The sequence below is a fragment of the Melanostigma gelatinosum genome, assembly GCF_949748355.1.
Source record: "Melanostigma gelatinosum genome assembly, chromosome: 20".
Classification (NCBI taxonomy): Eukaryota; Metazoa; Chordata; class Actinopteri; order Perciformes; family Zoarcidae; genus Melanostigma; species Melanostigma gelatinosum.
The window spans coordinates 13,395,966-13,412,308 of NC_136653.1; the positions used below are offsets into that span (position 1 = coordinate 13,395,966).

Here is a 16,343-nt window from a genome sequence, read left to right on the forward strand (position 1 = left end):
CACAATCAGAAGAACATCCATCAGCATTATTTACCATTAAGTCCCACAGAGATGATCACTACTTGTGATTCACCTGCTACGCTCAAATATGAACGAGAATGTTTTAAAAAGAATGCAAATGGCCATGAACTCTTGACCGTAAGTCATTATTTCCATCTCTTAGGAAACATTTCAAATGCTGACCTCCCTCCACGGGTGTAACAGAAAGCAAGCCATTACAATCATCAATTACAATCACATCTAAAAGCATCTACGGTGTGGTGTCCTTTATATGTTATGCCTCGAGGGCGTATTTCAACCTCAGACAGCAAGTGTGTGCCTGGGAAAAAGTCAGGGTGCTTTCATTTGGTAGGAATCCAAGCTAAAATACTCCCGTCGCCCTAGATTTCAGATTGGGATCTCCCGCCTGTGGTGCAGAACACCCAGGAGTTACTGCACCGCCGCCTGCCCCCACGTGTTTATCCTCCCTCTCCGGACCCAAACCCATCCATCTCTCACCAAACGCACCCAATATTATGGCCCATCTGGGTCTGTCCGAGAGGAAATGATGGCTTCTACAAATATAAATGATAATCAGTGGCTGTGTGAGGCCAAGAGACACAAGCGCTCGAGTTCACCAAGTACCAGCACAGTCCCAAGAAAATGTAACTATAGATGTCTAAAAAACAGTTTATAGGTAAATCGTATTTTTCCATCGGTAATCCAAGTATAAAATCACATGTTGTCAAGGTTCCTGTGTGGGTCATTATGGCATATCTTTAAACTGCCGCAGTGCTCAAATATGAAATCCGAAAGACGGAGAACATCTTGCCATTCGTCCAAAATAAATGTTCTTGTTTCTTTTCACGGGACCACTCACCCGTGCCATCATCCACATTTTCCACCTCCATCACCTCCGTGTTGATTCTCCCTCTGAACAGGTAGCGAGGACCCTCTGTTGCCGTCTTGCTGTTTTTTAAACGCCTGCAATGGAGAGAAGAATTTGGCAAAAAACAAATACAACGGATGTAGCATTGTCGTTAGCAACTGCATTTGTAGCTCAGTGTTGCCTGCAGAAGCACAACAATGGTCAGCAATCAGCAAGAGTTTCCTGACTCAACTTGCACTGGAAAGATAAATCGACCAGAATAAGAGTCCACAGATGGTGTTTAATATCCCCACCTAGACTTATCACATGTCGCCATTTCCCCAAGTAAAAAAAAAAATCCCAAATCCTTCTGTCACGTGTCTCCTCTACTGCATAACTTCTTTCAACTCCCTCACGAAAAAGTAAAATGCTTCTCACAGTGCACTGCTGTCTTTTCTTTAACAAAGTAACTTGTGAATTATTTATAAAGTTATAATGTTCTGCAGGAGTACACAGACGGAGGGAAATTTTAAATTAGCATAAACAATATTTTTATTCTGTCTCTAAAAACAAATACACACTGTAATGAGAATTTAAATTCATCTTCTGATTTGTGGATTTTGCCAGGAGAATAATGAATAAAAGAGGGTCAAGGCACCTGTTTTTCTTTTTGCAGTAAACCAGAAGCTTGTCAAACAGGAAGAAAATCCTCTCTTGTATGTTTCCAGCTGAAATCTTCAAGAGGACGCCGTGCATGAGCATCTCCGTGCATGTATCTGTGATGTTGGAGCCCTGCAAACAGACATGTGGGCAAAAGGTCAAACAGGAAAAAAAAAAGAGCGTGAAACAGATGCTTGGACATAGATTGACGCAGAGAAAATGCAGGAAACAAGGTATTTAAACGAGCAAATCATTTTAATGTGACTCTCTGAAAGAGAAAGTTTCTAAAAAATGAATTCTATACCATGCAATGTTCACACATAGTGACTGAACAGGAGGAGGGATTACAAAGCCCAGCCTTTCCTGTTCCCTCTCTCCGGGGTCTGTAAAAACACTCCCTGCTTCCTCGGAGCAGATTGCTGTGGGACTTTAAAATGCACGGCCGTTAATAGCGTCTATGGAATAACATCCCGTCCAGTCAAACCATGTGTTGCATTGTCGCGCCTGGTCACCACATTGGTTGGGGTTCCTGCTGCAAGTGATAAAGTGTGCTGTCTTTCCCCTTACCTTGCCTGCTCTGGGGATTTATGCGCCACCGTTTGATCGGCCCTTCAGAGCTAAAAATAACTCCCATGCGCACAGAGCCGGAAAATGTGCAAAGCATTTCCTCCTGCTGGAGACATCAGTGGGCCAAAACCTATCCCGCTTTTTCCTTCTTTCGCTCCTCGCCCTTTTTATCCTCGTCCCTTCTGCCAATGATCCCTCACTCTCTTCCCCAGTCATCTCTTTCATTCCTTCCTCCACACTCTCTTTTTTATGAGTCTCCCGCTCTTTCAGCGGCCTTTTAACTCCCCAGTTCATGACCAGATGTTAAACTTATTTGCAGCCAGTGAATGTGTGCACACCAAACATGGAAACTTGTCCTGGTCACTTGAAGGGGCCAACTGAAACATCACAGTAGTCCAGACTATAGAGCTGCATTTCCCAAATGGAAGTGCTGACACTTCCCATGTGTGTTGCATGAGCTTTGAACAGAACCCTCTGTCCATACATTTCTTTGGTCGCAGCCTTCTTTAGCTTTTTCTATTTCTCTGCAGCACTTTTCTATCACTATATAAACGCTACTCTTGTTCCAAGCCAAAGCTCCACAGAGGGCGTACTCAGAGACTTAAGCAACACTTCAAACCCTCAGTCATCCGTTTCATCTAAATTTCAACCCTCTATTTTTATAGCCAGACAACAGCCAGACATAACAACTGCAGAAATGGATAAAAACCGAGGAGGGACAAAGCAGCATATTCCAGTAATCAAGGAAAAAGAAAGTGTGGCGTAAAAATGTATATTAAACTCTAAAGTGGTATTTTTCAATTGGCTGGAGAATGTTAATGAATTTTGTTAAGCAAAAGAAGCCAAATCAAATATTTTATTTTTATTTTTTTTAATCAAATCAAGCGCCACAACGCAAGTACGTTTTACGAACTCTAAACAAACTTAAACAAGAGAAGAGAACGTGAAGTGGACGCTACTACCCACTGCTCTAAAATTAACATATTTCTGTGGTACACAATGAGAAAACACAGACACTTGCAACACAAACCAACTGGTAATCACCGCCCTGACAAATGCTGGCAGTCGTCACAATGGTGACCACTGCGGGCCGTCGCCCCGTCCCTCCCACGCGAGGTGAACCTGCCAGGATGGCCCAAGGGGCGGCGGCCAGCTGTGGAGCAGGTCAGTGCTAACAAGCACTCAGCCCGGGGCGGAGGAGCAGGAACGGGAAAACAGCGGCTCTCACAATCACTCCTCATCCCTCCATCATTCCTCAGACACCCACACAGAAATGCAAGACGCAAACATCACTCGGCCGTCTCTCTCCGCTCGTCTTCGTTCCGTGTCATTTAGCCTGCCGTGCAGCAGTCAGAGGAGCCTGTTCCAGAGTGAGCTGATGTTTACCATTGATATAAAAAAAAAGTGCTGAAGGGAAAAACGGAGAGTAGCTTCAACCGGGACCATGTCGAGTGCAAGATATGTCACCGCACCCGACAGTAAGACTCATTCTGATCACACTGTTTTTAAGATTTTAAACTCTTTGTGTCCATGAGAAACCGTGGATTTCTGTTTTTGTCATAAACATTGCCCAACTTTTTTTGTTCCTGCAGTATATTTTACTGTGAAGCAAAAATAACATACTAAAAGCCTCTCGAAATGCCTTGCTAATACTAAAACAACACATCCACAGAAACCTGACCACAGATTTCTCTTTCCGACCACCACTCGGCCAACTGACCGATTATTAAGGCATCCCAGAATGCAGGAAGGTAATCTAAAGGCAACCGTCCACACCGAGAGCTTCCGTCTACCTGACGATGATTGAATTGGTGACCCTTAAAGCGTGACGGCTTTAACTGCAGGCTCATCCGGGCGCAAAAGAATTTGACCATTGTGAAAACAAGTCATTGTTCCCGGAGAGAACGAGAAAGCTTAAAAGGCTGACAAAAGTCACGCCGCTCGGAATTCTTGTTGCATTGCTGGCAAAGGGCTACGTGGCTTTAAATATGTCATGACTTTGAGCTCAGCCGTGTTTTAATAAATGAAAAACCCACAAGCCAACTCTGACTACACAGCAAGACAGTCAGTGCAGCCATTTCTATTTCATTCACCGGGTGAGATTAAATCTTTCAACACAGTGTACACAGTAAAGTTGAGGCCCACCTCCCAGCCCTCGATATGGTACTGCCATTCCTCCAAAATCTCCAACTTCTCCATCTGTCTCTTGGCTTCGTTGATGCTGGAGCACACAGCCTTCATCACCTGCAGAGACTCCTGCACCAGGGCGTAGTCGTTGTGCTTCTTCGGGGTCCTTTTCAGCAGCTCCTGCATATGCAAATAGCACACAAAGTCTCACATGAAAAGCTAGTTACGTGACACACAGTGCCATTATTGCACCTAAACTACTTTAACATCTAATTTGTGGCAAATCGAACTATTAAACATATTTACGAAAAGAATGAAAGGAAAATATGTTACATTTCCTTCACAAGTGCTTACTTCCAGTAGTTCCTGCGTTAGGTGGTTAAAACCCCTCCTACTGTATGCCACGGTCTAGCAAAAGCAACGGCAATCTCCGGGTCTATCGTCTAAGCACCGTATTTCAGTATGTCGGCTACTATAGCGCAGACTTACACTGTTCTGGATATATCTGCAGCCAGCGATGGCTATCTATGTCATCTCAGAGCGGGAGGCCCTGGCAGCTGGAAGACTTCAAATGGCAGAGTATCAGATTACCCCCTTATTATTATTACTACTACATCTCTGTGCCCGCGCTGGTGGCTGTTTACAGAAGGCCTTTGGTGAATTAATAGCTCATAACAAGACCAATGAGATGGGACAGCTCACATCACACACTCAAACAAGACTTTGAAAGTGTATTTCATTTCGCTCACGTTTCACGTCGGGAAACGGAAATTTCAGAACAAACAACTGAGAGTGCGGCCATGAATGAGCCCAGTCAAAGTGTCCGAATGCACAGCTGGGTAGGGAAGGTGATGATAGGTCGTATGTTATTTCTACGATGTGGCCGCGCGCTGGAGAACTAAAGCAGAGAGCAGACGTGTCGGAATATGAGGCCGGTGTTTCATTAGCGAGGGAGAGGTTGATGTGAATAGGACGAGACAGCCCGAACTAATGACGATGGTGGTGAGTGAAACGAGGAGTAGAAGGTGCACTGAGGCGGCACAAGGGTGTGGTATCTCTGTAATACAGGGTTAGCGTGCACAAGACCATACTCACTCTGAGCAGCAATGGGTACTTGCAGATCCTCTGTATAGGAGCCACCAGGTAGCCCTCCAGTGGGACCTCCGTGTTCTTCCTGCCTCCCAGCAACATGCAGTTCTGCAGGAGAGGAGAGACGGTTTAACAAGGCGAGAGCTCTGTCAGGCTCATTGTAAAGGAAACCCACATTTCTTCTTGATTTTAGGAATCGTAGTGAATTAAATGTAATAATTTGACAGAGTGTAAGAATAAAGGTCTTTGTAAACAAATAGAAAATGGGTTTATCAGTAGCATCAGCAGTATTTCATAGTTTTCTGAGCAATTATTGGCCTTTGGTTGCCATCATTGGCAACCACTTTTTAACATGTGAAAAATATGGACAACACACAGCAACACGTATGTGTCTCCAGCTGGATGTGAGACTCAAGCTTTTATTCTTTTATGTTTCATTTTCATTGTTAAGGCGTCATATAACTGCATAGTATCTTAATTACTCAAAAATATAAAGTGACTAAAACGGCAACCATATTTTCAGTTTCGGCAAGCACATTTGAAAGTCAGCGTCGAGCCCTGGTGAGGTTGGTGTAAACAGAAAGGGCATCGCGCTGACTCACTTGTGAGATTTTAGAATGTCTACCGAGGGAGATGCAAGAAATAGATATTTAGGCATGAAGTGGTACTAATGTGTCGAAGTGGTTGCCATTTGTTGTCATGTACAGTTTAAACATCAGTGTTTTCCGTCATTGTTTATCACCACGACCACCATCTTAGTTTAGCATGTTGTTCAGATATGTCTGGACAAAAGTGGTGGACCGACCCACAGATCAACATGGACATCCCTAAATTTACCTTCATGTGGTAGGATACAGATTATGGGGTCAACTGCCTAATATTCACTCCCACCTCCCTCTCACCTGAAATATCAACGAGGTGCCGGATTACAGCGTGAACAATAAACCAGGCTTTATGGCCGCCAGTTGGCCAAAGGTTTAGTGGAGGTTAGCAGATATCCTCTCCCTGGTCATTGCTAGGCTGAGGAGGTGACCTGAGGTATATTAGGCCATAGCTAAGTGTAGGTTCTGAAGGTAACACAAGACCCATATAGCCCTTATAGAAGGTGAGGTCACCAAAAGGTCAAGGCTATAAAGGCACCACTTAAATCAAAGTCTATTAATAGCTTTACCTCCTCTCTTCCTAGATTAAAGGCACTCATCAATAGTAAATCAGACTCTTGCAGGCAGCCTCTTTGATGGTGTGTTTAGTGTGTGCATATGTGTGTTTTATTTCTTACTCCATCAATTACAGTTTTACCAGATGGTCATATGCTTCTCCAAAGAACAGGCCAATCAATACACCAACGTCCGTGGTCATACTGTGGTTCCTCTGGTTGTGTAACTCTGCTGTAGACTTTATGGAAGTCTTAAAACACAAGGGGCGACGGCGTGTTATGATACAAGTGTGTGCCGCTCCGAGGTGAAGGAAAGGAGCGAGGAGGACCAGCATTACACGCTGCCAAAGCGAGTCAAAGAGTAAAAAGTGAACCGTATCAACAGGGCTACAAAAGACTAAAACAGCATCATGAAGAGCTGTGAAAGGCAATGAAAAGGGAAAAAGAGCGAATGTGTTGACCTCAAACACACACAGTTTGCGGCCGGCAGGGGGGATGTAGTCATCTTTTGTTCTAGCAACACGATGCTCCCCTGTGGAAGTGAAATGCTCTCAGTGTCGGGAGAGTCACGTCAGCTGTCGGACACACTGGAACATTAAGTACAGGGTTTTACACTGTCAACAATGTGTGGGTGACAATGTGTTTGTATGTCTAAGAGATTGAGACGGTGTGTTTCCATATGTGAGCTGTTCTCAGGGGCAGGTTTGATCACGCATATACCGGTATATGCAAATATTTAACACATCATATGGATGTTGAACTATATAGCTGTAGAAGGAGACGTGAGCTGAAAAATAACTGTTAAACTCCACTGGATTTATGATAATAATTTCGGAAAACAAAGATACAAACTGCAGTCCATCACTAAGAGTGACGATTGCAACTAATAAACTGCCAGTTAATAACTATAATGTGTGTTAGCATGGATTGAAAATAGAAACTCTGATCTTCAGAGACTTTAATTGGTTGCATGTACGTGCATCTTCACAGCCCCTTCTCACCAGTAAACATGTCCGAACGCTCCGGATCTTGTTGAGCTCCAGCAGCAGCCTCTGGGCCTTCTCATGATTCCCACCGTATTCATCATAGATCTGGAAACGGCTCCTCTGCAAGAGATGGAGAAAGACGAGGTGAGGAGGACGGCGTGAGTAAAAGGAACACGTTGCAGAGAGGAAGAAAGAAGGAGAAAAAAAGGGGCGACAAAGTCGAGCAGAAAATGGGAAAAAAGAGAGGAGGGTGTCAAGAAATAAACTAAAAACAATGAGAGAGAACAAGGCAAAAACAGACCACAGAGCAGACGTGAATTACAGGACTCATTGTAGGTATGACTTCTTCCCCATACGCTCCTCTCTGTCATGAAATAAATAATGTACATCATGTGTGTGTGTGTGTGTGTGTGTGTAGTAAAGTTAGATTGTGTAATTCTTTCCTGGAACTTTTAGAGCATCAACATTACATATCACTGCTGAGAAAGTCATTTTGAGGAGGGGAAAAAAACTGCATAATAATAGAAAGAAAATGTCCAAGTCGTATCTCAATGGACTCACATGGTCACTCACGACTGATTATGGTCATGAGTTTTCAGTTATGCTGTGGATTACATCCCATTTTCTCAATGAGGTCATCTCTCATCTCTCTCTCTCTCTCTCTCTCTCTCTCACCTGTTTCATCAGCGCCCCACTGGCAGAGGGATGCTAAGATTTATTCGACTTTGAAGCCTATTATATGCCAGTGTGCCTCCAGGGTCACCATCAAAGAAATGTGATATATAGCGAGGGGTAAGCAGTATATCAGAACCGTATCAAGCATATCACACACGTGCAATCTCTCATCGTGGGTAATCCAGGAAGATGAATCGACAGCATGCAGTGTATCTTGTCATTTTCAGCAGTACTCAAGAGGCATAACTGCATTCGAGCTCCGACAGTAAAGCAGGAGAGAAATTCTTTCGATGAACAAACGTTTACTGCAAACAGAGCTGACGTCGACGCGACGGAACTGTAAGAGCTTGGACAAGATGGTGAAATGATGATTGAAGAGGGCAATGGTAACTTTCAACTTGCAATAGAGGAAGCATTAAGTGGTGGCGGTCGCATGTGTTACTTACAAAGTGCAAGAAGCAGCGGCCGATTTCATGGTGAGCATGAGGGTCAGGCTGCAGCAGCTCTTCCACCATGGAGAGAAAGTCTTTGTGAACGGCCAGGATCTCCTCGATGTTGGAGAATAAAACCTGAGAGAGAAAAAGGGTCATATGATGTGTGTTTTTAGTGTATTTGCCAGCTGTTTTATTTCCTCCAGTGGTGTGCCTAAGATGGCTCAATACTTTGGAGTGTACTGCTTTTTTTGTGGCCATGTGTGACTGAGGCCACACAATAAAGACTGGGGTTTCTTTGAAATGGGCATCTTAGCTTTAGATGTCTTTGATATTGGGATTTCAAACATTATTATAATTAGATTTTCTATTTTTTTAAGGAGCATATTTTTTAAGATCTGTTGTATGGAAATGTTCCCTTCATGTGGCGTTGACTTCTGCCCCCTTTTATCTCCTTTTTATTGTGATGTTAAAGGATAAAACAATGCTGACTCTGGATGGAGGATGAAAGCTCGTGAAATAAAACCAAGGCATGGAAACCGGAGAAGCCTTTTATGGGTGAGGCAAAAATACTCCTTAGTGACAGCAAAAAAAATCAAGTCAGCGAATTTCATCAATGCAATTTCGCTCCAAAAAGGACTGGATGTCATTCAGCTGCTCGGTGACATCACTGCCCCACGTTATCCAAACCCCTCTCTGTGCAGCTTGTTCCCAAACAAAACATAGCATGGATTGATATATTCCTAAATCCTTTATTATCCTCCAGCCGGAATCGCTTATAAATAGATTATATTTACAGCTGCTTCCTGGATCGCCCACTACTTCTTTCTCCATTCAGAAACTTGGCTAATTTAGGTTGAAAGAGCAGCCCAAACAAGGGACTCACTTCATTCAGTTTCCTATGTAATTTTCCTATGTAATTGTCTTTTCACGGATGGGGTTACAGTATGAGAAAAGGGTGTAGTGTAAATCTTAATTATGCCGTCCCATACTTCACAGATTGACCCTCACCTTAACGGTCTCCTCCGTGATGTTCTTGTCGATTGTGGTGGCTACATACTGGTTGAGACGATGTAGAAACACCTGGAGCAGAGCAGAAAGGGAAAGCAACTGTTAACACTTTTGAAATGGATGAAGTTACGTTTTGGCGTCTGATCTCTCGCACCTTTAACGAGACAAACCGAAGACTTAGATTTGATGCTTTGTGTGTAGCTGCAACGTGGCACAATGGACACCTGATACACACGAAACACAATCTTTGCACTTGGAGAAAGAATGAAAAAAAAAAACATAATAATTGCAGCGCACGGTATTTCAAAAGGCGATGTAAAGTGGCTGGGGATGGGAGTCTGAGAGGCCAAACAGTGTGTGAATTGAGATGGATGGGAAGTGCCCTTACTTTCGTCGGTCCCTGAGGATGCTGGTTCCCAGGCTTCTTCACCGCACAACCCATTTAATGCTTCAGGGCACTTTCTGAGAATGGCGAATTAAGGTGTGCTTCGGATGTACTCTTAAAATGTGACTAAGGAGGAATTCGTCATTTTCTGAACCCCCGCCCGAGGGAGAGCTTTTAGAAAAGAAGACATCCATCAACAGGTACCAGACATGAATCTTTATCTTTAGTGTGCAATGCTTGGAATACAGTTTGGCAGAGAGGAATCCATCTTCAGTGGAAAGATCAGGGGGAAAACAAATTGGCTGCACCACACTTTGATTTTGACTGCTGCCTGTAATGCACTTCACTTCGGGGGGAAGCGATGATGAAATCCAAAGCAAGGCTTAAAAGTCGAATACAAAGAAATTGCATTCAATCGCTCTGAATTCTAGTCTAATCAAACTGGATGTTGAGCACAAACAACAACGTCCCCCGTGTTCATATTTCTGTCAAATTTGAACGAGAGCAAGTCAAGCAGCAGCAAAGAAATGTGCTTGGCACAAACATCACAAAAACTCTCGTGTGATTTGGGTTTTATTTTACCGACACTTTGTTTTAATTTCCCATGTCAGACTAATAACTTTATTTATCCTCCAAATGGCATAAAGGTCAGTAACTCAAGCAAGATAAAAGCAGAGATGAGATCTCTAAGTACAATAATGTGTGTACTGGGACTGTGACACTGAAGATAAATGAACCAAATGAAAGAAAACAGATTACACTTGAACTGTTTGACTCTAACTGTGTTTAACAGCATTTAGGGAAAACAGAGCTCACAGGGAATGCAACAGGGCTGTCAAAACCCAAATTCTGACTTGCCATCTGTCGTCCAGTGCCGCCACACAGCAGGCAGCCTGACCCGAGCGAGCTCACACAATACAACCACCAAGCATGTGAACAGCTTACTTTAATGAGCGGACAAGCCAAGAATTATTCCTTGACGGCAAGATCTAAGCGAGTGGTTGGGACAGAGGGAAAGGTGGTTGCGCTAAATCCGTGCTAAAATCTCCATTTCTAGCTAATTACAGAGCCTGCGTTCTGTTTGAGGAAAAACAACAAATTCTCATGAAGAAATGACAGAAATCATCGTAATCACATCGTATCGACGTCAAGCACTTCAAAAGTAACTGTGTAAGTGTTTGAATCCGGGCTCGTGAAAAAGGGGAGCTCAAATAATCAGCCTCTTTGTTGTAGGCCAACCCGGCCCTGATTACCATTCCGTAGCTGCCTTGCCTCGCAACTCTGCCACTCACAAGCATTAGCATCTGATTAGCAAGTCTAATATGTACAAACACGGCGCGGACTTCCACAGTCATGACTGTGCTTACAGTACAGGACCTTAAGCGGAGCAAAAGCAGTGCTCATTTGCATCAAAACCAGCTTCCTATCATTGATGCGTGACATCAAACATGGGCTCATTAGGGGAGTCTATCGCTTCAGTTTTATGGACTCTAAATCTGATTGGATGGAGATAATGAATTGTGTTATCACCCAGAAGATAAGAGTGTTTGCTTTTTGCTGCACAGAAAGTGAAAAGATCTTTCATGTAGTTTTCAAGACGAGTACACCACACAGAAAACAGACTCGGCCACGGAAACAAGTCGGAAGAATTCATTTGAGACACTGTTGGTGTTATTGCTAGAACTGTGGACGGTTCAGACTGGATTTGATTTGTGGAAACTTAACATGTCTCTTTCCGAGGAGACAGCCAAGACTGCCTTGTTGACGCCGTTAAGAGACTGATCCTGGAAAAGCTCCACGGACGGAGAATGGGAAGCTGACTGACTGATTGGATTTATGGACGCAGTAACAGTACCCAGGGTGAGTGACTATAAGCCCGTTTCCAGGTTTGTATAGCACCTGACAGAGCTGCACTACATTAATGCACGGCTCATTTGCCAAAGCCTTGTATTGTACTGTTTCTTGGTTTTTAAAAGCTGCAAGAGAGTCTATGATGACAACAATTACTAGAAACTAATCAAATTAAAGGGATGAGTTTTACAGCAGCTGATGAACTTTTCCACTGTGGTCCAACACGGTTGCTCTGTCCTAATACTTAGTCATGACCAATAGATTTTAAGAGGTTCCCCAGGACTGGACGTGCTTTCTAGCAGGAATCCACCAAGACTGGGCACCGGCAACCGCTGAATCACCAGCAGACCTCATTGCATTCAACGCTCAGCAGGAGATGTTCGTGATTCATGTAACACTTCCCGTGACCAGACATTGTGAACTGAGCAGAAAACACTGAACGGCAAGTCATAGTTTTCTCTTCACAAATGTGAGTCTAAGAATATTCTTTGAGGTTTAGGTATTGATTTTTCTTTTTCTTTTTTAATCATTGGCAAAATCTTTAAGATACTCGGAAAAATGTAAAAGTGATGAGCTCAGAAGACAAAGAGGATGAAAGAGTTGGACAACGGCAGGGATTTTCTGACAGTGTTCTTTCCATTGGCCATCCTAGGAAAGTTCGTTCCTAAGAAAGACTCGTCTCCGAAATGGCATCCACTCACCCTAACAAACACACCAAGACACACACACACACACACATCACTCATTTGAGTGTGAGTAGTCACAGGCACACTTTTATTTCAGGAAGGGAATTAAGCAGCGGCTGTTCTTTTCTGCCTCAGACATTTTCCTTTCTACTTGTTGTACATACAGTACATGCATTTTATATCCGTAATCATGTATCAACAGCATTCAACAAGGGGGGAAAAAACAACTCTGTCAGAAAGTCATTTTGTTCCCTGGGGCCCAGGTATAATCACCTGGATTGTTACTCTAATAGCATTAAAACGCCATTACAGTTTTCATTATTCCACTGAGCAGATGGGTGTGATGAATAGATTGGTCCAATCACTGCGTGCGGCCCTACCGGCCATTAATCAACAGAAGCTCACATGCTGCAGGCAACAAAGCCGCCGTAGTGGAAATCATGGCGGTACAGCCTGATGCAGTAATGCTCCCACGTGATCCAGCAACCAGCACACTGAAGCTGAAATCAGGTTCACCTGCAGGCCACCTTTCCATCACCCACTTACTATGACTGGACATGAGTGGAAAACCGCCTCAAACTTTTGAGTGACAGCTCGCTCAATAACTGCAGTTTGCTGACGTATTCTGCTCGGGGTAGTTGAAATTACACCTGGATTGTAGTGTCATAAAGGAAAGGAAATGCAGAGACTTGCAGGAGGTAATGTTTCCTGGCAGATTGTGCGCTGAGCCAGGACACTTTGTGAATGGACATTATGCAATGCTGCCCCCCCCCCCCACCCCCACCAGATTGGAAAGATACAATTGGCGGAAGGCTTGCCAGTCCGACTGTATATGTTGATCTCTGTGTGTCAATGAAACATGTGAATCACACCAGAGGAGTTTGACAAAAACAGCTCACTGGCTTCCTAAAAACACGTAAACCATCAACGACATAACAAGAGAGACAATGATGGACATTCTTGCTCTTCAAAATAAAGTGCGTGTACGGCGTAGTTGCCAAACCAGAGCATGCGCTTGAGTTAAATGGAAAAAAAAAATACGAAACGTTCATGTGAAGTGAGTGGAAGAGAGAATGGAGAAAAGCGCGAGGGGAGAAAAAGCATGTCATCCATCACCTTCCACAGCCAGCAGAGTGGGCTGTGATGGGAATACAAATCCAACCCAGAGAGGAAAAGAGCACTAAACAGATCCAAAAGAGCAAAAATGATGCTAGGAATTAGTTTGAATCAAGTACAGAGCTAGCCTCAAACATCTGCTAATGCATTCAAGTTAAAACTATTGGAGGAGTAGGCAGGAACAAGGGGCCTGTTTGATGAATTACATGCAAAACAACCATTTCAGGTCCATGTGGTCCCTCGAACACAATGCTCTCCTTGAAATTAAAAGTACTGAACTACAACTTCTTCTTCTTCTGCTCCCAAAGTTCTAAAGCTTTTGCATGAATGTCGGATCTGTTGCAAACAACTGAAACAGCTCCAATCTGAGTTCATTGGCACTGGACACCAGTAGAACTGTGGAAGAATGAATAGGCCTTTCTGAGAGTCTATTGGACAAACTGCCTCTTTTGTCTGCTGATGATTCACTGATGGGCTTTGTTGTCCTGATTGGAGAGCTGGCAAACAGACACGCACAGAAACGTCCTCTTTCGCCACATGATTACAATTTAGTAGCGTGAAACTGATTAAATGTGTAGGAATACTACAACACACATGTAAAGCCCAGTGCTCCAACGGGGCTCTCTGAAAGCTAAAACAGAGCCGCCTCCTACTTTGTATTCCACCAATAGGCTTCCATAAGAAGAACCTATCAAAAAGGGATGCGCACTCTGTCTAAGCGCCTTTTTTTGTTTCATTTGCTCCTAGAGAGCAGATTATTTTGGGTCCGTGCACGTTTAACTGCTGGACATAATACTTCTGTTACAAATAAACCGTATTGCTTGAATTGAGCTAAACGCCTCGAACTCAAGTCTGTTCATCCGTGTTTTCTCCTCAACATCATTAACGTTACAGGCTTTTTTGGGTGGATATATGTGTGTTTCTCTGTCATACATACATCTGTGCCCTGGGATGGCAGACTAAATCGTAACACACCGTGATGACAGCAGATAATTAAAGGGCAGCATGTAACAGGTGAGCAAGCAGCTCTGCACCCTCAGGGAAAGCTCTGCAAACACCTGAGTCTCTGGATCCCCTGTGTGCATGTGTGTGTGTGTGTGTGTGTGTGTGTGTGTGTGTGTGTGTGTGTGCGTGCGTGAGTGTTAGAAAATGAGAGAGCAGCAGAGATAGAAGAAGACAATGCAGACATAAAAACAGATCGACAGGAAGTACAGAGGGAAGTAAAAAGAAAGACAGCCTTGTTTGGCCTTCTTCTTGCACATATGAACTGATTTTAAACCAGAATTCAACTACACAGGGTTAAATCTCCCAGCGCCTCTCTCACTCACACACACACATGCCAAATTCCTGGCAAGAAAAAACTGAATTTTCGCCAAAAAGTCCTGACCAGAGACAGAGCCAGTCTCCGATGCTGAGAGCACACAAGGGAACATCCGAAAAGGAGAGAAAAGGCTCTTTGTAGTGATTCCCTCCCATAAGCCAGGCCCCTCCTGGCTTCAACAGGTCCTGATGACACCAAAAGGAGTCATCCCGAGCTACCCATCTCATTACTCCTCTGGCTGGTTTTCCCAGACAGGTCCGTTTCTCTCCACCGGGAATGTATACAGGAAACAGACACTCTTAATGTGGCGGGGAATGTTAATTTATCGATCTTGGGAGTGGCTATTAGGGCTCATCTGCACAGCTCAATGCAGGCGAACATGGTGTGAATTCATTCTACAGGTTCTTCGAGGGAACAAAAGTTAATTTGTCTTCGGAAGCCTGTACGAGCACCACGTGACTCTCAGAAAAATATAAAATACCGTTGATGACGAACACAAAAAAAAGATAGTTACTTGATTATTTTGTGGAAAATGCAGGGGAAAATCTGGCTTGTGAAGGAAAAGTGAAGACCAACAATTTGATTTGAGGCATCTCCATAACTCACGACTGCCTGTGTACAGAAAGGTTCTTCTCTTTCATGTTATTCTTGTCCTTCCAGTGTCCCTGAAGCGTTTTAGCTAATGAATATGTCTGTGTCCAATGTCTCCGCCCGACTCCTGGTGAGCGACTTCGAAATGAACACGAGCATAAAAACGATGCTTGAGGTCACGTCCTTTCAACTGAATGCCCGCCAGGCTGTGGGTCTGTTCAACTTCACCCCTCACGGCACTATCAATGCGTGGGAATCCTCCGCGTATTAGGAAGATCTTTTGACTTGACTGGAATTGGGTATGAAGCAGTGAGACCAGCCTTCAGCAGATGAGTTAAAAATAAATTCATGCAGGTTTCACTTAAACTCATCTGAAGTTTTTAGCAAATCTACCCAACAACACCCCAAACGTTCTCCTCAAAGCTTATCGTGATGTGGAGGCAGCTTTTAGGGTCTGATGTAGGACGCCAGACTTTAGACCTCACATTCGAGGCTTTTCTTCAGTGATCAAGTCATCCCTTCACGTGTGAAACTAAATCGACTGTACACATGTTGAGACTTTAGACTAGCAAGAATGTTAAAGGCCAGCTTAAGACTTAAACGTGGGAAGTAGAGGCTTACTCACTGTCTAGGGACAACTTGTTTCAGGTCAGGGGCTGGAAATAAAATGGAAAGAGAAAGAAAGAAGACAGACAGACCAAAAAGGACGTCTATGGCATGCTTTGAGACAGAGACACACTTATCGAACTTTTAGAGCTACTATAGCAAATTCCATTCAAGAGTTTAACGAAATAATTTAGTGAAGTGGAATTTACCGTCACGTCTGGCTGGGCAGCTCTGGGTG

The 16,343-nt window shown here is 43.8% G+C and overlaps 1 protein-coding gene across 3 annotated transcripts in view; it reads right to left on the reverse strand.

The window, feature by feature from the left end:
• The window catches only part of prex2 (phosphatidylinositol-3,4,5-trisphosphate-dependent Rac exchange factor 2), a 72,387-nt gene that overhangs the window by 49,537 nt on the left and 6,507 nt on the right, over positions 1–16,343 (reverse strand). For 2 of the 3 annotated variants that reach the window (XM_079291600.1, XM_079291599.1), the window contains exons 2-8: positions 9,550–9,621; positions 8,554–8,676; positions 7,448–7,552; positions 5,297–5,398; positions 4,220–4,381; positions 1,506–1,639; positions 860–963 (exon numbers count right to left, since the gene is read on the reverse strand). In XM_079291600.1, the coding sequence (XP_079147726.1) occupies positions 860–963; positions 1,506–1,639; positions 4,220–4,381; positions 5,297–5,398; positions 7,448–7,552; positions 8,554–8,676; positions 9,550–9,621 (802 nt within the window). Of the gene's footprint in view, positions 1–859; positions 964–1,505; positions 1,640–2,074; positions 2,212–4,219; positions 4,382–5,296; positions 5,399–7,447; positions 7,553–8,553; positions 8,677–9,549; positions 9,622–16,343 lie in introns of those variants that run through there. The other variant, XM_079291601.1, reaches the window with a different exon arrangement.